The sequence below is a fragment of the Oncorhynchus keta genome, chromosome 10 (genome assembly GCF_023373465.1).
Source record: "Oncorhynchus keta strain PuntledgeMale-10-30-2019 chromosome 10, Oket_V2, whole genome shotgun sequence".
Taxonomy (NCBI): Eukaryota; Metazoa; Chordata; class Actinopteri; order Salmoniformes; family Salmonidae; genus Oncorhynchus; species Oncorhynchus keta.
The window spans coordinates 63,091,042-63,116,836 of NC_068430.1; the positions used below are offsets into that span (position 1 = coordinate 63,091,042).

General features: G+C 47.3%; 1 protein-coding gene and 1 non-coding gene across 6 annotated transcripts in view; both read right to left on the bottom strand.

Moving 5' to 3' along the window:
- LOC118389387 (ubiquitin carboxyl-terminal hydrolase 34-like) overlaps positions 1-25,795 on the bottom strand; it is a 63,502-nt gene that overhangs the window by 10,111 nt on the left and 27,596 nt on the right. For 3 of the 5 annotated variants that reach the window (XM_052527496.1, XM_052527494.1, XM_052527492.1), the window contains exons 27-67: positions 25,479-25,579; positions 25,018-25,221; positions 21,894-22,019; positions 20,721-20,843; positions 20,530-20,613; positions 20,338-20,424; positions 19,832-20,032; positions 19,101-19,183; positions 18,771-18,811; positions 18,462-18,586; positions 17,989-18,141; positions 17,649-17,809; positions 17,060-17,364; positions 16,458-16,621; positions 16,000-16,065; positions 15,629-15,832; positions 15,307-15,384; positions 14,926-15,020; positions 14,496-14,668; positions 13,946-14,096; positions 13,763-13,841; positions 13,613-13,666; positions 13,421-13,516; positions 13,253-13,317; positions 12,876-12,951; positions 12,697-12,744; positions 12,459-12,524; positions 12,277-12,357; positions 12,104-12,189; positions 11,350-11,518; positions 10,996-11,070; positions 10,765-10,916; positions 10,235-10,388; positions 9,465-9,521; positions 9,140-9,244; positions 7,911-8,058; positions 6,663-6,793; positions 4,085-4,258; positions 3,606-3,779; positions 2,954-3,109; positions 2,457-2,614 (exon numbers count right to left, since the gene is read on the bottom strand). In XM_052527496.1, the coding sequence (XP_052383456.1) occupies positions 2,457-2,614; positions 2,954-3,109; positions 3,606-3,779; positions 4,085-4,258; positions 6,663-6,793; positions 7,911-8,058; positions 9,140-9,244; positions 9,465-9,521; positions 10,235-10,388; positions 10,765-10,916; positions 10,996-11,070; positions 11,350-11,518; positions 12,104-12,189; positions 12,277-12,357; positions 12,459-12,524; positions 12,697-12,744; positions 12,876-12,951; positions 13,253-13,317; positions 13,421-13,516; positions 13,613-13,666; positions 13,763-13,841; positions 13,946-14,096; positions 14,496-14,668; positions 14,926-15,020; positions 15,307-15,384; positions 15,629-15,832; positions 16,000-16,065; positions 16,458-16,621; positions 17,060-17,364; positions 17,649-17,809; positions 17,989-18,141; positions 18,462-18,586; positions 18,771-18,811; positions 19,101-19,183; positions 19,832-20,032; positions 20,338-20,424; positions 20,530-20,613; positions 20,721-20,843; positions 21,894-22,019; positions 25,018-25,221; positions 25,479-25,579 (5,029 nt within the window). The remainder of the gene's footprint in view (positions 1-2,456; positions 2,615-2,953; positions 3,110-3,605; positions 3,780-4,084; positions 4,259-6,662; positions 6,794-7,910; positions 8,059-9,139; positions 9,245-9,464; positions 9,522-10,234; positions 10,389-10,764; positions 10,917-10,995; positions 11,071-11,349; positions 11,519-12,103; positions 12,190-12,276; positions 12,358-12,458; positions 12,525-12,696; positions 12,745-12,875; positions 12,952-13,252; positions 13,318-13,420; positions 13,517-13,612; positions 13,667-13,762; positions 13,842-13,945; positions 14,097-14,495; positions 14,669-14,925; positions 15,021-15,306; positions 15,385-15,628; positions 15,833-15,999; positions 16,066-16,457; positions 16,622-17,059; positions 17,365-17,648; positions 17,810-17,988; positions 18,142-18,461; positions 18,587-18,770; positions 18,812-19,100; positions 19,184-19,831; positions 20,033-20,337; positions 20,425-20,529; positions 20,614-20,720; positions 20,844-21,893; positions 22,020-25,017; positions 25,222-25,478; positions 25,580-25,795) is intronic. The other 2 variants (XM_052527495.1, XM_052527493.1) reach the window with 1 other exon arrangement.
- On the bottom strand, positions 11,785-11,913 carry LOC118389662 (small nucleolar RNA SNORA17). Its single transcript, XR_004826793.1, has one exon. It is a non-coding gene; the product is annotated as a small nucleolar RNA SNORA17 (small nucleolar RNA).

The following is a 25,795-nucleotide window of genomic DNA, read 5'->3' on the forward strand; positions in this document are numbered from 1 at the left end:
TGTGTGTGTGTCTCTCTCTGTGTGTGTGTGTGTGTTCTCTCTGTGTGTGTGTGTGTGTTCTCTCTCTGTGTGTGTGTGTGTGTTCTCTCTCTGTGTGTGTGTGTGTGTGTTCTCTCTCTGTGTGTGTGTGTGCGTGTGTGTGTGTGTGATCTCTGTGCGTGTGTGTGTGTGTGATCTCTGTGCGTGTGTGTGTGTGTGATCTCTGTGCGTGTGTGTGTGTGTGATCTCTGCGCGTGTGCGTGTGTGTGATCTCTGCGTGTGTGTGTGTGTGATCTCTGCGTGTGTGCGTGTGTGATCTCTGCGTGTGTGATCTCTGCGTGTGTGATCTGTGTGTGCGTGTGTGATCTCTGCGTGTGTGATCTCTGCGTGTGTGATCTCTGTGTGTGTGTGATCTCTGCGTGTGTGATCTCTGCGTGTGTGATCTCTGCGTGTGTGATCTCTGCGTGTGTGATCTCTGCGTGTGTGATCTCTGCGTGTGCGTGTGTGATCTCTCTCTGCGTGTGTGATCTCTGCGTGTGTGCGTGTGTGATCTCTGCGTGTGCGATCTCTGTGTGTGTGTGTGTGTGTGTGATCTCTGCGTGTGCGTGTGTGTGATCTCTGTGTGTGTGTGTGATCTCTCTCTCTGTGTGCGTGTGTGTGTTCTCTCTCTGTGTGTGTGTGTGTGTCTCTCTGTGTGTGTGTGTGCCTGTGTGTGTGTGTGTGATCTCTGTGCGCGTGTGCGTGTGTGATCTCTGTGCGTGTGTGTGTGTGTGATCTCTGCGCGCGTGTGTGTGTGTGATCTCTGCGTGTGTGCGTGTGTGATCTCTGCGTGTCTGTGTGTGTGTGTGATCTCTGCGCGTGTGATCTCTGCGCGTGTGATCTCTGCGCGTGCGTGTGATCTCTGCGCGTGCGTGTGATCTCTGCGCGTGTGTGTGATCTCTGCGTGTGTGTGTGATCTCTGCGCGTGTGTGTGATCTCTGCGCGTGTGTGTGATCTCTGCGCGTGTGTGTGATCTCTGCGCGTGTGTGTGATCTCTGCGCGTGTGTGTGATCTCTGCGCGTGTGTGTGATCTCTGCGCGTGTGTGTGATCTCTGCGCGTGTGTGTGATCTCTGCGCGTGTGTGTGATCTCTGCGCGTGTGTGTGATCTCTGCGCGTGTGTGTGATCTCTGCGTGTGTGTGTGATCTGCTGTGTGTGTGTGTGATCTCTGTGTGTGTGTGTGTGTGATCTCTGCGCGTGTGTGTGATCTCTGCGTGTGATCTCTGCGTGTGTGTGTGATCTCTGCGTGTGTGTGTGTGTGATCTCTGCGTGTGTGTGTGATCTCTGCGTGTGTGTGTGATCTGTGCGTGTGTGTGTGATCTCTGCGCGTGTGTGTGATCTCTGCGCGTGTGTGTGATCTCTGCGTGTGTGTGTGTGTGATCTCTGCGCGTGTGTGTGATCTGTGCGCGTGTGTGTGATCTGTGCGCGTGTGTGTGATCTGCGCGTGTGTGTGATCTCTGCGTGTGTGTGTGTGTGATCTCTGCGTGTGTGTGTGTGTGTGTGATCTCTGCGTGTGTGTGTGTGTGTGTGTGATCTCTGCGTGTGTGTGTGTGTGTGTGTGATCTCTGTGTGTGTGTGTGTGTGTGTGTGTGATCTCTGCGTGTGTGTGTGTGTGTGTGATCTCTGCGTGTGTGTGTGTGTGTGTGATCTCTGCGTGTGTGTGTGTGTGTGATCTCTGTGTGTGTGTGTGTGTGTGATCTCTGCGTGTGTGTGTGTGTGATCTCTGTGTGTGTGTGTGTGTGATCTCTGTGTGTGTGTGTGTGTGTGTTCTCTGTGTGTGTGTGTGTGTGATCTCTGCGTGTGTGTGTGTGTGATCTCTGCGTGTGTGTGTGTGTGTGATCTCTGTGTGTGTGTGTGTGTGTGATCTCCTCTGTGTGTGTGTGTGTGTGATCTCCTCTGTGTGTGTGTGTGTGTGTGATCTCTGTGTGTGTGTGTGTGTGATCTCCTCTGTGTGTGTGTGTGTGATCTCCTCTGTGTGTGTGTGTGTGATCTCCTGTGTGTGTGTGTGTGTGATCTCCTATGTGTGTGTGTGTGTGATCTCCTCTGTGTGTGTGTGTGATCTCCTCTGTGTGTGTGTGTGATCTCCTCTGTGTGTGTGTGTGATCTCCTCTGTGTGTGTGTGTTCTTCTGTGTGTGTGTGTGTGTGTGTGTGTGTGTGATCTCCTCTGTGTGTGTGTGATCTCCTGTGTGTGTGTGTGTGTGATCTCCTCTGTGTGTGTGTGTGTGATCTCCCTCTGTGTGTGTGTGTGTGTGTGTGTGTGATCTCCTCTCGGTGTGTGCGTGTGTGTGTGTCATCTCCTCTCGGTGTGTGCGTGATCTCTCTCTCTGTGTGCGTGCGTGTGTTCTCTCTCTCTGTGTGTGTGTGTGATCTCCTCTGTGTGTGTGTGTGTGATCTTCCCTCTGTGTGTGTGTGTGTGATCTCCTCTCTCTGTGTGTTACCTGATGAGTGTGGTCCAGCAGGAGCGTCCGTCCAGACAGCGGAGGTAGCAGCTGATGGTGGTCTTCTTAAACTGCTTGACGTCCTCCAGCTCCTCCTCCCTCATGTCCGACCGCTGGGCCACAAACAGCTGCATCAGGTTGAACAGCTCCTCCACCGCCTGCAGAGGGACAGACACACCAGACACTGGTCAGAGATTCAACAGAGACAAACGCAAATCAACCTCATACAGGAGTCAGAGAGCCCCTCTAGAAACATCTTCAGAGGCCTAGCCGTCACTATTACCCATCTGATCTCTTCATGAAGTGCCTAGGGGATGTTTCTGGACAGGGCACATGCCTGAGGGGGTTATAGACATAGGCAGTATAACAGAGGGGTAGATAGTCGCCTGAAGCAGTAAGAGACAAAACAGACAACACACACCAGCACCCAGTCAGAATCAGGGAATCTTCCCATTATACACAAAAGGGACAGAGAGTCAGTCAGCTGGACCACCCACCCCTGGGTACTGGCTGGCGTGCGGCGTCAGGTTCTTGAAGGCCCACTGGATGTTCTGGTGCGAGGCCAGCTGGCGGGTGAAGGCGGGTGACTGCTCGCAGCACATCCTCAGGATGCCGTAGTACGCCGGCAGCATTCCCCGGTTGAACAGCACCACCTGTTGGGAAAGCAGGCTTTTAGACTCGCCTCTAACGGCTGGCCTACATTCTTTCTTTGACTGTTGTGTTCCTGCTGGTAACATTTTTACATTTACAACTTGTTCCTGGATAAACAGCTAAGAAAATTTTGCTTTTCAGAGACTGCCGCTCTTCGCTAGTCGAAGGCGCTTCTTTGCACCGAAGGTTAAAACAACTGAACTGTTGGACGTAGGGGCAGGCAGTTTGGTAAACATTAAGTTGGAATGGACAGTAGTCTGTGGCAGTAGCATGGTAGCTGTTGTGGCAAACATGCACGACGCAACTCATCACCTATTGGAGGTAGAATCATGCAACTTGGTAAACATGCTTCAGATGGGTATCACCTTTGCCCATTTTAGTGTCAACGGTTGACCAAGTGGTACTGTTTCTATTGCTAGGACCTCGTTGCCTCTGCTCACAGCTAGATTTATTTTTAAATAATTAGGGTGTCTCTGCAACTATATTTATTATTTCCACCTCCTGGTCGTCGTGGTCGGCCAGGATGTAGTTGAAGGCGATGTTCTTAGTGACCACGGGGTTCTGGACGACCAGACGGACGTTCTCGGGACACTCCATACACACGTTGTGCCAGAAAGAGAGCAGGGCCTGCTTGTTGTGGTTCGTGGCGATGGCTGGTTCAGACAGCTTGGGCTGAGGAGGGGACATGGAGAGAGATCAGAGAAGTGTTCTTACTGCAGCTCAACCATTTCATTATTATCACTAGCGTTATTCTTCAATAAGGTGTGTACACCTTGGTGTACAGGTGAACACACCACAGAGGAAGAGAAAAAGGAACCAAACAAACCTAAAAGGTAGTTAATATGCTTCATTTCTTTTATTTTAAGTGTAAACACCTGTATTCATTCTAGTTCTATGAATAACGTGCAAATCTAATACTAATTTATCACACTCAACTCTTCCCAAAGCAAACAAAGCCCTTCCAACCTCCCCCTCACCTGGAAGAGGTTCCACAGGTCCATGAAGTAACCGGAGAACATGAGCTTCTCCGTCTTGGAGATGAGGCAGTAGGTCATGAAGCTGAAGTACTGCACCAGCTTGGTGGTCCCATGTACCGCCGCGTCCACGTACAGCTTGGCCCGACCCAGCAGGCCCAGAAGCAGGTTGTACACCTGGTACAGGAGCCAAGGGAAAGATAGGAGATATTACTCTGTATTTTTCATACAAAAAATAAACATCACTTCAAAACAGTTCCTATGAAACACAGACAATTCAATCTAAATCGCTCTACATGAACAATACAATTTCTTTAAAAGATACAGTAAGTCTCCTTTATGGGTTGTAAATTAAATCCTACAATCCCAGTATCAATAAAATATCTGTACTTGAAGTCTTTCGAAATAGAAGATATCATCCAAAGTCTGAGCAGGTGATCAGAAAAAAACAGGAAATGGTTATTATTGCCGAGACCTGATTGGTCGAAACGTTGTCACTAACGATTGACACCGGTTTGACCATATCCCATTTTAATTGTGTCATTAGCTCATTTGTGGTAGTAATCTTGTTATGGGTTAGGTTGTTGGAGCTTGTGTGTTATTGTAGCGGCAAGGGGAAGTCCAAAAAGTGTCGGTCTCAGGTCACACACTGTTACTGCTGTATATTAACATTCTAAGGAAGTAGGTAAGAGAGCAACAGTCGGGTTGATGTTATGCCAAGTTAGTTTCTGAAGAACAAGGGCAAGGAGAGGTGGAACTCAACATCAATGTGAGGACAAGAGTTGAAGAGGGAGGAAACATCTGTGGGGGGGCCAGAGGGGCCCCAACGACACTAACTACAGCTCTCTCTCTCACACAGGCACAAAAGAGGCACAGACCTAGTTTCCGCCCAGCAACAGAGAGTAATTGTTTATCTTAGACGTACAAGAAGGGGAGATCCGCCCAGTCGGGGTATAAATATATATGCGTGTGTAACTTGCATGCAGGGACGGTCCTTGTCTTTCTGCCGCCCGAGGAGAGACAAAGAGTTCAAAAAGACGTCGGCTCACGCTTTTATTGACCGAGAACACATTCTGATTTACAGCAACGACCTGGGGAATAGTTACAGGGGATGAATGAGCCAAATGTACGCTGCGGATGATTAGGTGGCCGTGATGGTTTGAGGGCCAGATTGGGAATTTAGCCAGAACACCGGGGTTAACACCCCTACTCTAACAATAAGTGCCATGGGATCTTTAGTGACCTCAGAGTCAGAACACACGTTTAATGTCCCATCCAAAAGACGGCACCTGACACAGGGCGGTGTCACTGCTATGTCTTTTAGACCTGAGGAAAGAGTGCCTCCTACTGGCCCTCCAACACCACTTCCAGCAGCATCTGGTCTCCAATCCAGGGACCAACCCTGCTTAGCTTCAGAAGCAAGCCAGCAGTGCGATGCAGGGTGGTAATGCTGCTGGCTTATTGGGGCGCAGCCTACCATGTCGGCCAGCCATTATGAATACCCATATACGTGGTAGGCCCACCATTTGTAAAACAGGCCGTTGCATTGGCTTTATTAGTCCCGATTCCTGTGACTAATCAATTTGGCTATTTAAGCTCTGAATATCAGCCACCCAACTTTATCAGGAGTTATCGTGAGCCTATTTGCAATGTGTTAGCACAACAGGAAATGCAGAAATATTTAACTTTTTCGCTATGATCAACTTGTCAAAAATGTACAGACACAATGATCAATGGGGTGAAACTCCTGGACAACAGTTGTGATTGTAGATTCTATACTGTCCATTTCACTTTGACCTGTCCTGTTTAGGAAATATTGTTTGTTAACATGACAAGAGTATTTTTTATTTGATTGGGCGCAATTTAGTTTGATCAGAGAAACCTGCATGATGTAAAAAGTGCCCGTCTAAATAAATTCTCAAATTTTATCTGCAGCCTGTAGACTACAGAAAAGGCCACGTACTCATTCTACCATGTGCTTTAATCGGCTACATGATTTGCGTTAGATGTTCTTTTTATTTTACCCCTTTTTCTCCCCAATTTCGTGGTATCCAATTGTTTAGTAGCTACTATCTTGTCTCATCGCTACAACTCCCGTAAGGGCTCAGGAGAGACGAAGGTTGAAAGTCATGCGTCCTCCGATACACAATCCAACCAAGACGCACTGCTTCTTAACACAGTGCACACCCAACCCGGAAGCCAGCATCTCTGCAATAGCACCCTGGAGAAGCGCACTGGGAATGGACAAGCAAAATATTTAAAAAGCCCATATGCCACTGGCCGAAAGAAATTGTCATTGTTTTAGGGCAGAATTGTGTGAGGTTTTACGTGTTTTGGTTGGTGCCAGTTAAGCTCAGAAAATGCCGCCCTCATCAATCTGCCGCCATAAGCGGACACCTAATCCTGCCTAACGAGCAGGCAGGCCCTGTTGGCTCTATTTGCATGTTACGCTATTTAGCTGAAGCATCCAGTTGGGTAATTAAATCTGGTCTGAGATTATCCTCAGTGTCTGTCTGTACCTTGAGTAGAACCTAAACACTATTAAAACACAGGGAGACGGAACTGCAGTGTGTAACAGTACCTGGTGGAGCACCACGGTGGTGTCGGGGGACAGGGGCAGGTCCCGCGTGGGGATGTGGAGGGAACGTGTGGAGCGGAACATCTGGCGGAACGAGTTGCTGGGAATCAGGGAGACCAGGAGGTAGGCTGCCGCTAGAGGGACAGAGGGAGAACTCAGAGTTAGAGCAGCGTTTTGCCTCAATGTCTATCCTTTTTGTATTTCTAGGCCAACTTTACACACAATCGTCCTTTTGCTAGAGTGAGAAGAGAATGATGGGGATGAGTGCAGTGGTACCTAGCTCTCGGTTGGTTCTCTGTGAGAGGTGGGGATGGAAGCGAGAGAGGGACTAACAAACACCACACAAGATGAAAGGGCACTTTTGTAAACCTGTTTTAGGGCACTGTTTCATGGGGAGCTTTTGTAACCTACACGATATTTACAAAAGTATGTGGACATGCTGACAGCTGTATAAAAATCGAGCACACAACCATGTCATCTCCATAGATAAAGCATTGGCAGTAGAATGGCGTTACTGAGCAGCTCAGTGACTTTAAACGTTGGACGGGCCAACAAGTCAGTTGGTCAAATCTCTTCCCTGATAAGAGCTGCCCCGGTCAACTGTAAGATCAGATAGATGCAGGCCAGATTGTGCAAGGCCAGGGTTGTAAGCACCACATAGCTTAACCATGGAAATGCTGAACAGTGGCATTGAGTGGCATTGTATTGAAATCTTTATTTTATGTGTTTGCTTTATGGACTTCTTTCAAAAACGTTGTTGCAGCGCCATCTACTTGTATTTATTTACTTATTTATTTTTGGAGGGCAACTTCTACTCAAATGAACTTTGTCATTGTTGACGTCAACCTTATTATTCTGATTCCACTATTTTTGTACTATACTCTTGTTTTATTCTGTTGAATGAAAAGGTTGAGAGACCACGGCTCAATTTAGACTGTAACTATGTAACAATTGTCTTAAGAGGCTGCATGTTTCATCTCAGGAGTTTGTGTTCAGCAAGTGGAAATGTGTCTGATAAGCAGTAAGAAGTTTGTTGATGGACATTTACATTGAGTTTAATTTTGAATAAATTTAAGATGTACTTGGGTATCACTGCTACACACAATACCTGGTTTGTGGCACGCTACCTGTCCCAATGCTTGGTGCCAACTGATTGTGGAATGACAAGTACGACAAGCAGGTGTCCATATACTTTTGCAGTGTAGTCAGTAAGAACTTCCAGACAGAGAAAGACATCACAAGGGTTCTTACAGGTGCGGACACGGGGGTAGTTGTGGGCCAGTAGGAAGCGCTCCACCCAGTTTTCCATGTTCTGCAGCACCCAGCTGTGAGCCAGCTTGTTCCTGGGGGTCTGCACCGCCAACCAGTCCAGACACTGGCTAGGGTTGTACTCTATCACCTGGGAGAGAACACACACAACAAATATTTTTGGCAACAGCATCAAGATCAACTGAAATAACTTGATAATGTGGATTAAGGACAAATAGATGGATAAATTTATGTTTAACTGAAGTAACTTGATAAAGAACAAGTTACAATGAATCAGATGAACCTATGTGCCCTCAAAGACCATCACTAAGCTAAGGACCCTGGGACTGAACACCTCCCTTTGCAACTGGATCCTGGACTACCTGTCGGGCCACTCCCAGGTGGTGAGGATAGGCAATAAGACATCCGCCCCGCTGACCATCAACACTGGGGTCCCTCAGGGGCACCTGCTTAGTCCCATCCTATAATCCCTGTTCACCCACGACTGAGTGGCAACGCCTAACTCCAACACCATCATTAAGTTCGCTGACGACACGATGGTGGTAGGCCTGATCACCGACAACAAGACAGCCTATAGGAGGGTTAGTGACCTGGCAGTGTGGTGCCAGGACAACAACCTCCTCCCTCAACATCAGCAAGACAAAAGGAGCTGATCAGTGACTCCAGGAAATGGAGAGCCGAGCACGCAACCATCCACATCGACGGGATGTAGTGGCGTGGGTCGAGAGCTTCAAGTTTCTCACGAAGGAATTAACATGGTCCACACACACCAACAGTCATGAAGGCGGCACAACGCCTCTTGCCCCTCAGGAGGCTGAAACGATTTGGCATGGGCCCTCAGATTCTCAACGAAGTTCTACAGCTGCACCATTGAGAGAATCTTGACTGGCTGAGTCACCGCTTGGTACGGAAACTGCTAGACTATCTGCATTGACCCTTTTTGCACCAGCTCTCGACTCAACACATACGCTGCTGCTACTGTTTGTTATCTATCCTGTTGCCGAGTCACTCAACCCCTACCTATATGTACATATCTACCTCAATGACCTTGTACCTCTGCACCAAGATATCATTATTTATTCCTTCTATTATTATAATTGTATATCTAAACTGTTGGGAAGGGCCCGTAAGGATCACTTAGTCTACACCTGCTGTTTATGAAGCATGTGACCAATAACATTGGATTTTATGTTGAGTGTGTGTGACCGTACCTCCCAGATCCTCTGTAATATGTATGAGGCGAAGGAAGGCATGCCCGGGGGACCACCTGACAGCTCCATCAGCATGGTGAGCAGCTTGAAGAAAGGGTTTGCCGCCTAAAAGAGGGATGCAGAGAGAGAAGGGGACATAGAGAGAAGGAGAGAGAGAGAGAGAAGGGGACGGAGAGAGAGAGAAGGGGACAGAGAGAGAGAAGGGGAGAGAGAGATGAGAGAAAGTAGAGAACATTTAAGGGATAAATTGAGATTTGTACAAACTAATAGAGTTGGATAATAGATTTTTTCGAGAGCATTATGTATTAAAAGTATAGGTTCTCACATCAGTGCTTACCTCAGGCGTCAGTTTAGCGATAGAGGTGAAGAGCATGGATACAATCTGGAATAGAACACAGGAGAAATTTGATTTATTTCATCTTTATTTAACCAGGTAGGCAAGTTGAGAACAAGTTCTCATTTACCATTGCGACCAAGATAAAGCAAAGCAGTTCGACACATACAACTTAGTTACACATGGAGTAAAACAAATAATACAGTAGGAAAATAAGTCTATAAACAATGTGAGCAAGTGCGGTGAGATAAGGGAGGTAAAGGCAAAAAAAAAGGCCATGATGGCAAAGTAAATACAATATAGCAAGTAAAACACTGGAATGGTAGATTTGCAGTGGAAGAATGTGCAAAGTAGAGATAGAAATAATGGGGTGCAAAGGAGCAATAGAAATAATGGGGTGCAAAGGAGCAAAATAAATACAGTAGGGAAAGAGGTACTTGTTTGGGCTAAATTATAGATGGGCTAGGTGCAGTAATCTGTGAGCTGCTCTGACAGCTGGTGCTTAAAGCTAGTGAGGGAGACAAGTGTCTTCAGTTTCAGATTTTTGTAGTTCGTTCCAGTATGTAATAATAATAATAATTTGGTGGGTGCTTATATATTGCCCTATTTCAAACATGTAAAAGTGTGTATTAATACAAATTGGAAATGTGCTTTTTGCAAATTCCAACTCTCCCCGAGACACCCTCGGAGAGTGGGGTCACGGTCAGGGTCTGCCATTAACAACGGTGACGTGTTTGTTTGTGGGTGCGCGTTAAACGTACGTGCTCGGCCAGCCGGTTGTTGTAGCGACACAGGCTGAAGATGAGGTTGCAGGTCTGCCTGATGTTGATGCCGTCTCGGATGTGCTGGAAGAGGAAGGGGAAGCCTTTCCCCCCAGTCAGGGCTGCCATGTCACTCTGGGACAGAGTCAGGTGTCTGGAGAGAGAGGGGAGGGGGGAAAAGGAGATTAGAATGTAGGTGAAATTAAACATGTGAAGAAGTGGGAGGATTTGATAGTGACAGCGAATAAATTGGGTGCTGTATGTGGTAGTATTTATAGTTAACTTTTGGGCTGTATTGCGAACACTATGTTGTCCTGCACCAAAACTATGAACATTTCCTGTGACCCAGCAAATGTATAATACCAAATTGTCTAGTCACAACAATTTTCTAGTTCTGGGTGATACACAACTTGTCCAGTAACATTGACTAATCTCACTTTGCTAGTAGCAGGTCAAATCCCTGTGCCATATATATGGCTTTCATGTGTCCCAAGTGGTGCCGTGACAGTCTCTGCCCGGCAGTGCCCTACCTCTCAGAGCGGGACTGTTCCACCAGCAGGGCGATGAGAGCTATCATCTTCTCCAAGGCGGCCGGGCGGTACTTCTCTTCCGCCAGGGACAAGATGTCCTCCTCCTCGTCCTCCTCTTCGCCCTCCTCCTCAGACAGCACCTCCACCTGTGGCTGGGGTGAACGGGTCATTACACACACCATCACAGTAACACACACACACACACACACACACAAACTAGCGTTTACTTACGTTCTCAGGCCCCTTGGTGCCCATGTAGAAGTGCACCATGATAGAAATGGCTTGTAGGGACAGAAGGAACTGACTCTGGAGGAATGACAAAAGAGAAAAACAGACCGTTGGCAAAAACCTTGTTCTCTAAAAATACTTTTAGCCATACATCTTGGTGAGGTAATACCAAGGTCATGGGGTTCAAGCCCTGCAGGAAACAGAAAACATACTGAAAATGTATGCACTCAGAGAGCAGGCTCTGGTCAAAAGCAGTACACTGTCGGTAATAGGGTGCCATTTGGAACTCATTTGGGATATTTTTTAAAGTGTCAAGAGCATATTCCTATAAAATGACTATTGTTATCCACGACCCACCTCCTCCTCTCCCATCTTGGCGAACTCGTAGAGGAAGGCGAAGTACTCGGTCAGGTGTTTGCTGTGGGGCTTGACGCCATGCTCCATGATGGACAGCAGCGTCTTGACGAAGCGAGTCACGCACGAGCGGCTGCCGATGTCCTCCACCGGCCCGTCCATGTCGTCAGACCTGGAGGCCGCACACAGGAAGTCAAGTCAGTCAACTTCTCAGGTCATGTTCATTCGGTACCAAACAAATGAAAATGGACTGAAACAGAAAGGGACTACCTTGAACTCCCATTTTCATTTAGTGTTGCAAAGCATTTTGAAACATTCTCTTGAGTACCTTAATGAACATGACCCAGGTGATACAGTGGAATTAAACTTGGGAGTTTTCCCTGAGTTTGTCCAGAACATTATCAATCTAAACTTCTTTGGTTAGTGACCATTTCCCTCCATGTTGTGCCACAAAACTCCAAGTGCCCACAGTGCTAGGACAACTTGGTGACACGTGGCACCTTTCTCTCAGCCAGCTAATGACAGACAGACACGGTGATGTTACACTGCATCGCCTCCAGTGGCAGCAAACATGATCAGCTCAAGAGCCACGTTATAGACGACTCATGGGATATCAGAAGCTAGTTTAATGTGGGAAAAATTCTAAAAATAAAATATACGCGTAAGCCATCAATTGTTTACGCTATAAAGCTTACAAATTAACATGTTTCTGAGCTGTAAGTGATTGATTGATTTCTACATAAGCAACCATTCCTACCCGTCCTCCATGCCAGGTTGTAGGTAGAGGTGGGCGTGGACTGGCCGCAGCCTCTGGATGACATGGATACACAGCCTCTGAAACATCTGATGGGGAAAAACAGGGCAGATAGTGAGTGAGTGGTTTGTGTGTCTGTGTGAATGACTGCCGAACAATCTGAAAGGGGCTCTCACCTGTCGAACAATCTGATTGGGGCACTTGATGAGGATCTGCATGGGCCACCAGTTGTCATCAGCCATGCGGTCCAAAAACCACTGAAAGACCACAACCACACAAAGTTAGCAATTACCCTGATGACTGAAAACCATTCAGTTCAATATGTGGTCCCCGATTTGTGCTTCAACAGTCGATTTACCTCGCAGGCTGCCTGGCTGTTGTTGAATTGTTTGGTCAGGAGCTCGATCCACTGCAACATGGTGGGCTGAAAACACAGACAAAATTTAGACAAACCTTGGCTCGAAGTTACAGACCATCTTCCACACGGTAATACAGAGGGCAAAAAAAATCTAAAAATCGCTGAAAAATAACCTGACTGCAATTGAGGCTGGCCACTAGAGGGAGCCACCCACTGACAGTAAGGAGGGACAACTCACCTTTTCCTTAGAGTGAATGAACGTCTCCAGGACAAATGACGTGCTAAGCTGTAACCGAGGAGAAGTGTGAGAGTGGAAAGGATATTCAAAGTGTAAAGCCATAAATAAATCTGTGTCAAGTTTAAGGATTTTCAAATTAAGTTCTATGGTCGAGAATAAGGCTTTAAGTGCGGTCGTACCTTGGCAGTCATGAGGGAGATAGCTTTGGGGTCTGGTAAAGTGCTAGGGATGCTGCTGCAAAGCTGCCACATGAACCTGTAGGTAAGAGTACAGAGAGAGTCATAATACTGATCTTAGAACAGTTTATCCACCAAGGCAACACTTCACCCTACATAACTTACACCAGGTTAACAGATCAAGACCCTATTCATATTTGAATGGACATGAGCTTTAATTGAGACAGTACTTAATAGGTCATATCAATTTATACATTTCAGGGTCAAGTCATGGGCACACAAGCAAAGAACTCTTAACATAAGTTCTCAATAATATCACATCTGCATTCAAGCTTCAGAAAAGGTAGTCATGATGGCTAGTATATAAATGTGTCATTTACCCAAAGTACGTGTGCTCAAAAATGTTCTTGTCCTGGAGAAACTGCATGTTGTCTTGCCAAATCCACTGAGTAGAGAAAATAAAAGAAACACAGAATAAGTATTTCAAAGTTGAGAGAATAAAGAATGTGCGAAAGGCGAGTGCAATGAGATTGTAACCAGCCGGGTACCTCAAGTAGATCTGGAGAAACGTCGAAGTTGAAGTCTTTGCCATTTTCCTCCTCGAGCTCCACTCTCTTGTAGAAAAGCATGTAGGCACTGTGGGTCTGGAGGGAGAGACACGGGACAAACTGTCAACTTTAAAACCCATCATTTTATTCAACTAAATTTCACTTTAGAAAATGATTTACAAGGAAACTGACCTTCTCAAAGGAGAAGTCCATGAACTTGTCGGTGACCGAGTCGTATGTTTTTGTCTAAAAGACATATGTTGGTGAGACGAAACATTTCAAAATTGAGAAGTATAAATGTGAAGGAAAACACTGGAGCTTTGTCTTTATTTGAGGATTTACCGTCATCTCTCCACCGAAGCACTCGGAGGCTAGCTGGGCTGAATCAAACGGCTTCACCTCGGCATCGTTGAAAAGGTACCTGAGAAAAGCAAACTAAGTTAATGACAGTCGGTTATATTACCCAAAATTCAAAAGCACTCAGATGCAGGACAGTGTATCGCAAGAGCCAGAGATATTCCTCACCATTTGTTATTCTTGTAGGCGTGCGGGTTGACGATGTCTCGGATGAAACTGTAGTAATGGCCACCGTCCGCCGTGCCTGTGTGCACCGTGACGCCGATTAGGTCGTACTCGTAGCTCTCCGCCACCTTAGCCCCACCCTCCTCCCGGAAACCTGTATTAGGGTATAGTGGACCACGTCAATGAGCAACCCATTCCTCCAATTATTGGTTGAAGGTATGCTGGTTGCTCCACCTAGCTTGCCCTCTGATAGGCTAGGTGGACCTGAGGAAGATATCAAGAGGATCAAAACTCCTCATATAGTGATAAATGGTGATAAATCACTGAGGAGCATTACAGACACGACTTTGTTTTCAAATATACATTTTTTCTATCCAGCATATTTGTCCTTTTTCTACAGACTATGAAAAGGGAATTCTCCTCATATTGCTATTCAACCCGATTTCAAATACACCAAATAGACAGTATAGTGACACAAGTGAATTTAGTACAGGGCCTATGGAGAACCAAATCAGGTGGTTGGGGGTCTGTCGGAACAGGAAGTGACGCGTACCCTCTTTCCTGTCGCCCTTGGCCATGAGGAAGTCCTCAGTGTAGGGGGTCATGTCGAGGCGCAGGGGGAAGGAGAAGTGCGTGTTGACTTTCTCCTTCATCATGGTGACCATGTTGAAGGTGTAGCGCATGGTGTTGAAGCTCAGGATGCGAGGAAGCTTCTTGAAGCAGGCCCTGGAACAGAGCAGGATGGAGAATGGGAAGGGAGATTAATATAAGCACAGGTCTTGGACAAAAAAACAAAAAAAAAGAGACACTAGAGATGTCAATAAGTTATTTCTTCAAATCGTAAATCAACATCAACTGGTGGAAAACCAGCTAACTGTTCCAAAAATGTCTAGTATACAACTACCACCTCCAATTTATTATGTTCTGCTTATTTTCAGGAGAGAAAGTACAAGGCATTTGGACCAGCAGGTTCCTCAACTCACCTCTTCTCGGCGCGTACTTTCTTGCCACACTGGGAGCAGGTGTACATGTTGTCCCCCTCCAGTGTGTCCTTGATGGTCACCTCGTCCAGAGATTCCTGAGGAACGACGAAGACACACCAACGTCTCTAGCAACATGCCGACATGCAGTACTGTATGCCCACAAGAACTAGGAGCGTAGAAAATACACCAGACTAACAGAGCACATTATAGGATGACATGAGGAAAAGTTTCCCTTTGCCAGAGTAAGAATTCCAAGCTGAATAGAAGGCAGCAGTGTGACACTACAGTGCTATGAGATTTGAGACTTGTAATTGGAAGGTAAAACCCCAGTCTATAACACTTGGTTGCACTTCTAAACAAAGTCAACGATGTTGTACTTACGTAGATGTTCTTCATGTCGGCCACCTGGCACCGGACTGTGTAGAACTCCTCGGCTGTCTGACTCACGTGGTCACAGTCCTGTTGGATGGAGAAAATTAGTTGAATGAGAATGGCTTCACACACACACACACACACACACACACACACGGCAACATTTTGATGTGAATTTTTGTAGAGCAAAGGAATTATGCAAAGCACAAAAAAAAAGACAGTAAATCTCAGTGTGATTTAATGCGGTTTATAATGAGTTTTGCACTTTACACAATTCTTTTGTACTATGGAAATGTCGCCGGTAAACATTTAAAGGAGAACAGTGACTTACCAGCGAGACCACATTGTTGGTGATGACGCCGCCAAAGAGAGTCTTCACTGTGTTTTTCAGGTCCTGGGACATCTCCTCTATCTTGGTGATGAGGTCGGTGAAGAACTCGGTCATGTCCTTCTGCTCACCCGTGTTCAGGGGCTGCTTGTCCATGGTGTAGGTCTTACAGAACGGACGGGGGTTGTACGCCTTCCTCTCGCTCTCCTGGAACCAGGGATGGAGAGGGGAGAAGAATTAGGCAACGGAAGAAAGGCGGAGTGGAGCAAAACTGAAGTAGCCGTGTCTCTACGGGGACAATGTCTGTTTGTTCTTGTCATCGGACTGAGGAGATAGAGAGGGGTGACAGAGGGCTGAAGGAGAGAGCTGCGTACCATGAGATAGGTGAACATCTTCTGGAGCTCCAGTAAGGTGGTCTTGTGCTTAATCTCCTCTGCGTACTGAAAAAAAACCCGCACAACTCTCATTAATAAACAACATTCACAACCTCAACATCAAAGCATTCTTCAGGTGGCAGAGGGAGTGAAATAGCATGTGTGGGATGAGCATTCTAGCGCAAAACGGCTGCCGCGTATCATCCAGATGAGTGTTATATACACACGCAAGCGTGGATGAGGTGAAATTGCCCCATACAACCTACAGCACTGTGAAAAAGGAACCATTGTAATATCATCCATTACAATCAGAGACAGAGAGACAGAGAGAGCCAGAGAGCAAGAGGAAGAAAAACAGAAAGAGAATGAAAGAGAGGTGTATAAGAAAAGCATGAGGGAGAGCAAGAGAGGTACGATAGGACAAAAAGGGAGAAAGAGGTGCACAGTATTGGACTGACCTTAGCAGTGAAGACGGCCTGGCGTGCCTCAGGGATCATGTAGAGCTGTTGGATAGTGGAGGCCAGGTAGCAGGTGGCCCCCAGGTTAGTGAGGCCCACGAAGCGACACTCGGCACGCACGTCATCATGGGGCCAGTAGTCCCACTTGTACGGGGCATGAGAGGCTGGGCGGGGTAAAAATGTCAATGGAATTAACTAAACACAATTCTTCATATCTTTCTGGAACCTAATAGAATATACTGGATATAAGATTGTTATGTACATTGGAGCCTAATCATATCATTTACAATGGGACCTTGAACTTAAATAGACCGCTCCGCTCATTTGATCCGGTCATGGAAATCCATGGAGCAGACATTACCAACAGGAAGGCCTGACTTCAACAGGATGCTATTTGGATGTTTGTTTAAAACCAGCGTATAGTATCCCCCCCATTAAAAAAAAAACAAGGTTATGGACAAAAAAACTATATTCAGTTCGGTCAGCCAGCACAATGTCAGATTCAATACCCATTCCATTCCCTTGGGCCCTCCCACCAATGCATTACTCTCACTGACAAATATTCCTAGTAGCATTTAACAGTTCCTAAAAGTTTCTCTCACTCTGCATGTGCTGGGACATGACCCAGTTGTGAAGCAGCCTGTAGTTCTCCACCGAGCCCTTCACCGTCTCCACCAGGAGGTCGTAGGCGGCGGCGCGGGCCGCATGCGACTTGCACTTGGGCTGGGCGCGGTCGGCCAGGCTGGGAAGGAGGAAGAGCAGGTTGTGGACGTCGCGCAGAAACTCCTGGCCCTCGCGGGAGAACTTGAAGGGGGGCTTGTGTTTGAGGACGCTGGTGGCGAGGCGCAGGAGGCCAGTGAGACCGTCGTCCTCGATCGCACCGTCCTGCTGGTCCAGGATCTCACGGCTGGGGAAAGAGACAGTTTGATCAAGCAAACTTCATTGTCGAACTGGTTTAAAAACAGTCTTGTGTATTTGAACTGAGCTGGCCTTCATGCTCCAGCAAGAATGTGGACAACGCAAGAAATCACACATAAAATATCTAATTCAAGAGAGACCTGGGTTGATCCCATTTCCAATAGTGCGCTACTTTTGGCCCAAGCCGGCGGTCCATCAAAGGTAGCGCCCTAAATAGGCAATAGGATGCCGTTTCAGAGTGCCGAACTGGTCTTGGATTCATCTTGGACTCACCTCCGGATGCAGTCGGCCAGGTGTCTGGCTAAAGCATCCAGGTCCAACAGAGTGGTTTGGCTGGCGTCTTTGACGTGGATGTTGTCGATGAGCTTGCACAGCAGCCAGAAGTACTCCTTACAGCCCGTCCTCAGCACGGGCTCCTCTTCATAGTCCTCCACCTGAACACATGACCACATCAGCTTCAGGGCCCCTTCATTTACATTAGGCATCTAACTTGACCTAGGAAGTGAATAACCCACACTGAACACATTTGTTTTAGTCAGTATACAGTACAACAAAATGGTGCTTGTGTGTGTGTGTATGTATATATGCGTGTCTATATGCGTGCTGTACCCACCCGCAGTGGTTTGAGGGCCTGTGCGTCGGGGAGGAACTTGAGCAGCGTGGAGGCAGCCAGCAGCAGGAAGGACCTGTTGATGGACTCTCCTCCGTCCAGACCAGACAGGGACAGCTTGTACAGGCCGTTACACGCCTCGTGACGCACCGCCGTCTGAGAAGGACAAGACACACACTCACTCCATTTGCATTTCTACTTATACGATTCTGTGACCCAGTTGATCCGGGTGACCTTGGTAACAACATCAAATAGAGGAAAGTATCGTGTTTCAGAGGCATCAAAATAGGATAGTGAACAAATCAACAAATCGCGGTATAGCTAGATTCTTTCCAGAGACAATATTTTTAGATTGAAATACCCACAAATGTTACACTGAAACAAATCCAAGTCATGTTTTTAGGTAGGGAAAAGAAAAGCAAGATGAAGACAATACTAGATAGCAGTTGTTCATCATTTCCCCCCCCAGATCTCACCTCCGGCACCAGCAGAGTGAGCTTCTTGAGCCAGTCGTGGAGGTGGTCGCTGTCGGCCAGACTGGACTTGACCGTAGAGCAGCAGTGGGCCCAGCTCACCAGCAGCCACATGGAGTAGTGGGTCACTGGAACATAGGAATAACACATTAGACATGTGAAACTACTAAGAACAATGTGCTTAAGCACAAACAGAATGGACAGGAGGCTATGAAAGTGGTCCTTTCAGTGCAAAACGTGTGTGTGAAAAGAAATCTGTGGGGCTTTTCATGTAGATGAACATTATTTAAGCATACGTAGCATTTAGCTCACCTTCATGACGGGACCGGTGGTCTGACTGGGCCTTCAAAACTCTGCAGGTGAGACAGGAAGTAAACGTAGTCAAGATAGGTTGAGGGAAACCTTCAGTACAAAAACATTTCACACTGATGTCTATACAACAATAAAACTTACAATGAATTCCTAAAACATTCCTTCAAATCCAATCATTTGTAATCCTTCAAATTCAAAAGCCTTCATTGGCATGGAGAGTGTGACCACATGCGTTGCGCCACACCAAATATACTAAGTAGTTAAGTACTACACACTAGTGCGTAGTGTGACTATTGAAACATAGGCCACCCGTCTTCGGTGTTCTCTCACCTGTGTGCTAGGTTGTCGTAGGTGTAGGCCACGTTGATCAAGCGCTGGATCAGGTTGGTGCCTTGGACAAGGCCTAGGAAGACCTGACAAGAAAAAAAGGGAGGTTTATCAAGTGTTTATTTAAGATGGATAAAATTAACCATGGGGATAGTTCAAGAGGCCAAGACACCACAGGGAGGGAAGTACAGAGAAACAGAAGGGTGCTCCAGAGGGAGAGGCAACAGAAGGGTGCTCCAGAGGGAGAGGCAACAGAAGGGTGCTCCAGAGGGAGAGGCAACAGAAGGGTGCTCCAGAGGGAGAGGCAACAGAAGGGTGCTCCAGAGGGAGAGGCAACAGAAGGGTGCTCCAGAGGGAGAGGCAACAGAAGGGTGCTCCAAAGGGAGAGGCAACAGAAGGGTGCTCCAAAGGGAGAGGCAACAGAAGGGTGCTCCAAAGGGAGAGGCAACAGAAGGGTGCTCCAAAGGGAGAGGCAACAGAAGAGTGCTCCAGGAGAAAAGAGGAGAGGAAATAGATGGGAGAGAAAGAGGCTGCAGGACATTCTACTTTCGACAGAAATGTTGCCTTTACTTCAGAAATTAAGTTAAAATGACTAAATTAAAATGTTTTATTCATCTTTTATTACTGGTTGCTCAATCTGGAGTTACTGTACGTTTCTGTATTTCCTGCACATAAAGAGTTAAGGATGGCAACTCCTCACCCAGCGGTTAGCATTTAGCTGAGGATCAACGTACCTCCGTGAGGCGGGGGATGTGCAGGCCCTTGCCGTGGTCACCGGCGGACTTGCGGGACTTGCCAGGCCAGGCCCTTTTGCGCTGGCTGTCAGTGAGGCCCGACCAGGAGAAGACGTCAGGGTAGGCCAGGTCCAGGTCGGCCGGGTCCACCGCAAACTGGCAGATGAGCTTAAGCAGGCAAGCCAGGCAGTCCAACAACCACTGGAGAGAGAGAGATATGACCCATGTTAAACCTCAATACCAACTACAGAACATTGTCTTAACTATTTTTGACTTAGTTTTATATCTGTCCTGTTCATTCCCCCATGTTTTCATATATTATTTATGATTGTCCACTTTGAAATTGGATAAATCAGCAACTCAGTTTTCAATGTGTGAATAACTCTTTTACATAATCATTACCACTCATCATTTGATGAGAGACTTCAACTTTATTTAGTTTAATCTATACAACCCATTCTATTCCATTTCCTCCATGTATTAGAATGCTGTTCTGATCCACCCACCACTGTCCAAGACTCCTGGTCTTTGGGCTCCAGAATGGCAGAGTTGAAGATCTCCAACAGCAACTGAAGCCCTCCAGACGACACAAACTGTAAAAAGAGAGCGAAAAACAGGAAATGGAGTTGACTTGATTGATAAGTGGTTTGTATAAGGGTGTACAGTACAAGAGTTAGACCGTTTAAAAAGAGGCGTACCTTGCAGCTCCAGGAGTTCTTACTGTTCTCTATCTGGTCCTCGCTGGAGTCGTCAGAGTCCGGGTACAGGTCACTGTAGCTCCCCTGGACACAGATGGACAACACAGGGGTCATTCATACACGTGTTTGAATCAGTGAGCAGAGCGAGGGTGTGCATACGACTGTATGTATGCATGTAGCCCCAGTAGTACCGTGGATTCCCGGTGGATGCGTCGGTTGGGCTTGCCCAGGGCCTCTATGATCTCCAGGGCGTACAGTAGCTTGTGGGGGCTCTTGATCCTCAGCAGGTCCTTCCAGCACAGACCCTCGCCTCCCTTCGGACAGACAGAGAGCACACATGAGACAGGACGTATATCTTCACGCTGTCATTCATGTCCATGTGTTTGATTGGTGTGCAAAGTGGGTCAGAACAAGCACGCCTCATTGAACAACTCAACTAATCGGCAGGACATTGATATGTTGAATGAGGTGTGTACGTGATGGGCTGCAACAAAAACGTACACTCCTGGGGCCCTGGGAATGTTTAAGAAATACTAGTAGAAACGAACGAGCATGACGCAAAGGTATAAGCAGGCCTGGTGGCAGGTGCCCAACAGTATTGGGGAAGTGTGTCAGTGGTAGTGAATAGATTAATGTGCAACAGTGTGCAGGGGAGTGCGGCGGCAGTGTGCAGGGGAGTGCGGCGGCAGTGTGCAGGGGAGTGCGGCGGCAGTGTGCAGGGGAGGGCGGCGGCAGTGTGCAGGGGAGGGCGGCGGCAGTGTGCAGGGGAGTGCGGCGGCAGTGTGCAGGGAGTGCGGCGGCAGTGTGCAGGGGTGGAGTGCGGCGGCAGTGTGGGGAGTGCGGCGGCAGTGTGCAGGGGAGTGCGGCGGCAGTGTGCAGGGAGTGCGGCGGCAGTGTGCAGGAGTGCGGCGGCAGTGTGCAGGGGAGTGCGGCGGCAGTGTGCAGGGCAGTGTGCAGGGAGTGCGGCGGCAGTGTGCAGGGGAGGCGGCGGCAGTGTGCAGGGGAGTGCGGCGGCAGTGTGCAGGGGAGTGCGGCGGCAGTGTGTGCGGCGGCAGTGTGCAGGGGGAGTGCGGCGGCAGTGTGCAGGGGAGTGCGGCGGCAGTGTGCAGGGGAGCGGCGACAGGCGGCAGTGCGGCGGCAGTGTGCAGGGGGAGTGCGGCGGCAGTGTGGGTGCGGCGGCAGTGTGCAGGGAGTGCGGCGGCAGTGTGCAGGGGGAGTGCGGCGGCAGTGTGCAGGGGGAGTGCGGCGGCAGTGTGCAGGGGCAGTGTGCGTGCGGCGGCAGTGTGCAGGGGAGTGCGGCGGCAGTGTGCAGGGGAGTGCGGCGACAGTGTGTAGGGGAGTGGGTGTGAGAATAGGTGACATACCGTGTCATCGGCGATGTTCTGGAAGGCCAGCAGCATGTTGGGGCAGGTGGGCAGCAGCATGAGCAGCTCCCAGACGCGCCTCGACAGGTTCTCAGCATGGAGGTGCAGCTCCTCACATCGTAGGTTCTGGAGAGTACAATAAAAGACTGTATTTAGAGATTGGAACAGAAATGCGTTATTTTCTGCTGTCACAGTGACAGAACCCACACACACAGCGGCAATAGAGAAGTCCTATAAACAGTGGTGTAAAGTACTTAAGTAGTACTTTAAAGTATTATTTCTTAAGTAGTTTTATGGGGTATCTGTACTTATCTATTTTTTTGGGACAACTTTTACTTGACTACATTCCTAAAGAAAATAAGGTACTTTTACTCATTTTCCCCAGACACCCAAAAGTACTTGTTACATTTTGAATGCTTAGCAGGACAGGAAAATAGTCCAATTCACTCACCTATCAAGACAACAATTACATAATTACCTGGTTTATTTTATATTAATGGTTAACACTTAATATTTGACTAATAAGACATTTCTGTCCTGTTAGTGTCTGTGTTTTCATGGGCCCCACTATTTCCCTGCAGATAATCTGGGCGTATGGCCACTGGAGATGGCTTGAGCTGACAAATGAGTTAAAGACTGCATTACAGAGACAAGAATGTGTTTTACTAGAAATAGCTTAGGAGTAGAACAATCCCTCATAGTCTCAAAATCATCCTTGCATCTGGGAAACTAAGCCAGAGTGGGGATAAGACAACAACCCACGTGTGGATAACGACAGGATGTGGGGGGAAATCTGGCGGATTCACTAAACCCAAATGCCTTGTTTGAAAATGATGTCTGAGTGTTGGAGTGTGCCCCTGGCTATCCATACATTTTAAAAACAAGAAAATGGGTCTACCTGCTTTGCTTAATAGAAGGAAATTGAAATGATTTATACTTTTGATACTTAACCTGTTACTCCTACCCCCTACTTTTTCGAACATTCTGTTAAAAATCGCGCAACATTTCAGCGCCCTGCTACTCATGCCAGGAATATAGTATATGCATATGATTCGTATGTGTGGATAGAAAACACTCAGACGTTTATAAAACTGGTTAAATCACGGCTGTGACTATAACAGAACATCCATTTCATCGAAAAGCGCAGGAAAATCTGATCACTGAAAATGCGAAAATATATCCATGCGCCACTAGAACCCATTGTTGAATGTGACCCACATTAAATGGGGCCGAGGTTGCAATACCTACAGCTTCCACACAATGTCAACAGTCTTGTCATTTGCCTACGATTTGTTTCTTGGTCAAACGGGCACAAGGTAGCGCCTTTCTTCCGGTCTCTGACCGGATATTTTGGTTGAGATTTACCCGGACATTATTTCCAGACGTACAGCTATAGAATATACATCGCCTCGTGATCAATTTGATCGCTTATTAACGTTTACTAATACCTAAAGTTGCATTACAAAAGTATTTAAGTGTTTTGTGAAAGTTTATCGTCGACTTTTTTAATTAAAAAACGCTATTTTGTTCCTTGATCACAGTCTTCATAGATCGATATCTAGGCTATATATGGACCGATTTAAATCGGGAAAAAAAGACCCAATAGTGATGTTTATGGGACATCTAGGAGTGCCAACAAAGAAGATGGTCAAAGGTAATGAATGTTTTATATTTTATTTGTGCGTTTTGTGTAGTGCCGACTATGCTAATTATTTTGTTTACGTCCCCTGCGGGTCTTTTGGGGTGTTACATGCTATCAGATAATAGCTTCTCATGCTTTCGCCGAAAAGCATTTTAAAAATCTGACTTGTTGCCTTGATTCACAACGAGTGTAGCTTTAATTCAGTACCCTGCATGTGTATTTTAATGAACATTTGAGTTTTAACGAGTGCTATTAGCATTTAGCGTAGCGGATTTGCATTTCCAGATGTCTAGATGGGACGCCTGCGTGTCGGGAAGGAGCAAGAGGTTAAGTATATTTAGAACAAAATTCATTTGGGACTTTTACTCAAGAAGTATATTACTGGGTGACTTTTACTTGAGTAGAAATATAAATACCTTAATGGAAAGTTACTCAAGTATGACAATTGGGTACTTTTCCACCACTGCCTATAAACACATCCGAAGGCAGGCACACACTCATAGTCAATAGCTCATTTTGACTCAAGTAATTGTTTTAACGTTCTGGTCAGATCAGGTGAGTGTTAGATGTGAGGAAGTGAAGAGGGGGAATAGAGGGGGGAGAGGGATAAATAAATGCAAAAGCGAGAGAGAGTGAGTGACATACGAACAGCACACTGGATAACCCCTCTCTCAGAGTCCCTGTGAAGGGAGAGACTATAAAAAGCGCTGACCGCCGGATGACTTTGCATTTCAAAACGAGCCGGCTCCCGACGCTGTGACTAAAATATACACGTTGACAGATGAGCGCCTTACATCCTATGCACAACGCCTTCCAGGGCTGAGTCCCAAATGGCACCCATTCCCTACATAGTGCACTATTTTGCATCTATTCTCTATATGGTGCACTACTATCAACCAGAACATATGAGCCCTGATCAAAAATAGTGCACTATAAAGGGAATATGGATGGCATTTGGGACACAGCCCTGCAGTTCGTTTTACTGGACTATCAAACGACTGCCAGAAGACAATTGGACAGTCGTGATGCATTATGCATGATGCACCTGGAAGGAAGAACCTCATTTATATTCTGGAAGGGATATTTGTTCAAAGTCTATTTGACATTTAATCGTATGGAGAGTATTTAGAGTCTGGTTGGTAGCCGTTTCCAAGCTGCTTTTTCAAAAGCTCTGTTGCTTTCTGATTTCCTTAGCTAGATTATTAAGGGTGTCCAATAGACTAAAAATGTTACAATTATACAATGAAATCCATCCCCAAACACACACACACACACACACACACACACATGCGAAAGGGATTCACCCACTCTTCCCCCAATATACAACCCCCCCCCCCACACACACACCATGGGACTGTCCAGGGCCCCCTCGCCCATCGCTCTGGGGAGCTTAAAGCAGGCTGGCATCTCACACACCCTCGACATCCCCTCACACACAGCCCTAACCCATGCCCCCACACATACACACTCTCCATGACCCACCTCGGGGCTGTCTCCCAGGGCACTGGGGGGTTTGAAGCAAGCCAGCATCTCCAGCAGGTCGAACAGGGTGGTGAGGTGAGGCTCCTGGAGCAGCAGTAGCATGGGGATGTGCTCCTTCTGGGGCGGGGGAAGACACGAGGCCGGGAGCTGCACCCCCTCGCCCTTACGCTCCCGCCGTGGGGCGCCCAGCGAGACAAACACCATCTGTAAATGAGGGTAGGGAGAGGCATGAGTGCAATAGATAGGGGACCAATCACAGGTTATAGGCACTGCGGCTTTTAAAAGCAATGGTCCCAGGTTGGCAGAGAACTCCTTCGCGTAAACTCTGCATATGTCGGCTGAATGCGAAATGGCCTTTAAAAGGCATAATGCCTAATAACCCGCGATGGGATTGAATCCCGGCTCTAGTGTGTGAATGTGTACACCTAAGGGCAGACTGCCAAGCGTGTGCAGGTATTTACCTGCATGTCTTTGAAGCCCAGCTCATGCAGGGTCTTCTCATCGTAGTCCGTGGTGAGCTCATGGCCAGAGGAGATCATTCTGACCGGGCCCATCAAACCACCTGAAGGAAACACACACGCGTTAGAAACGCAGACTGTCGAAACACCCAACACGAAAAGTGGCTTCTGATCCATGAACTTGCTCCTTTCCCTTAGTGAATAACCACGACTCTGAAAGGACTGCATAGAAACGGTGTAAGCCTTCCTTCTGAGGGGAGTGCTTCAATAAACCACCAAAGGAAGTGTACATTTCTAATGAGGCGGTAAGGAAACCATTC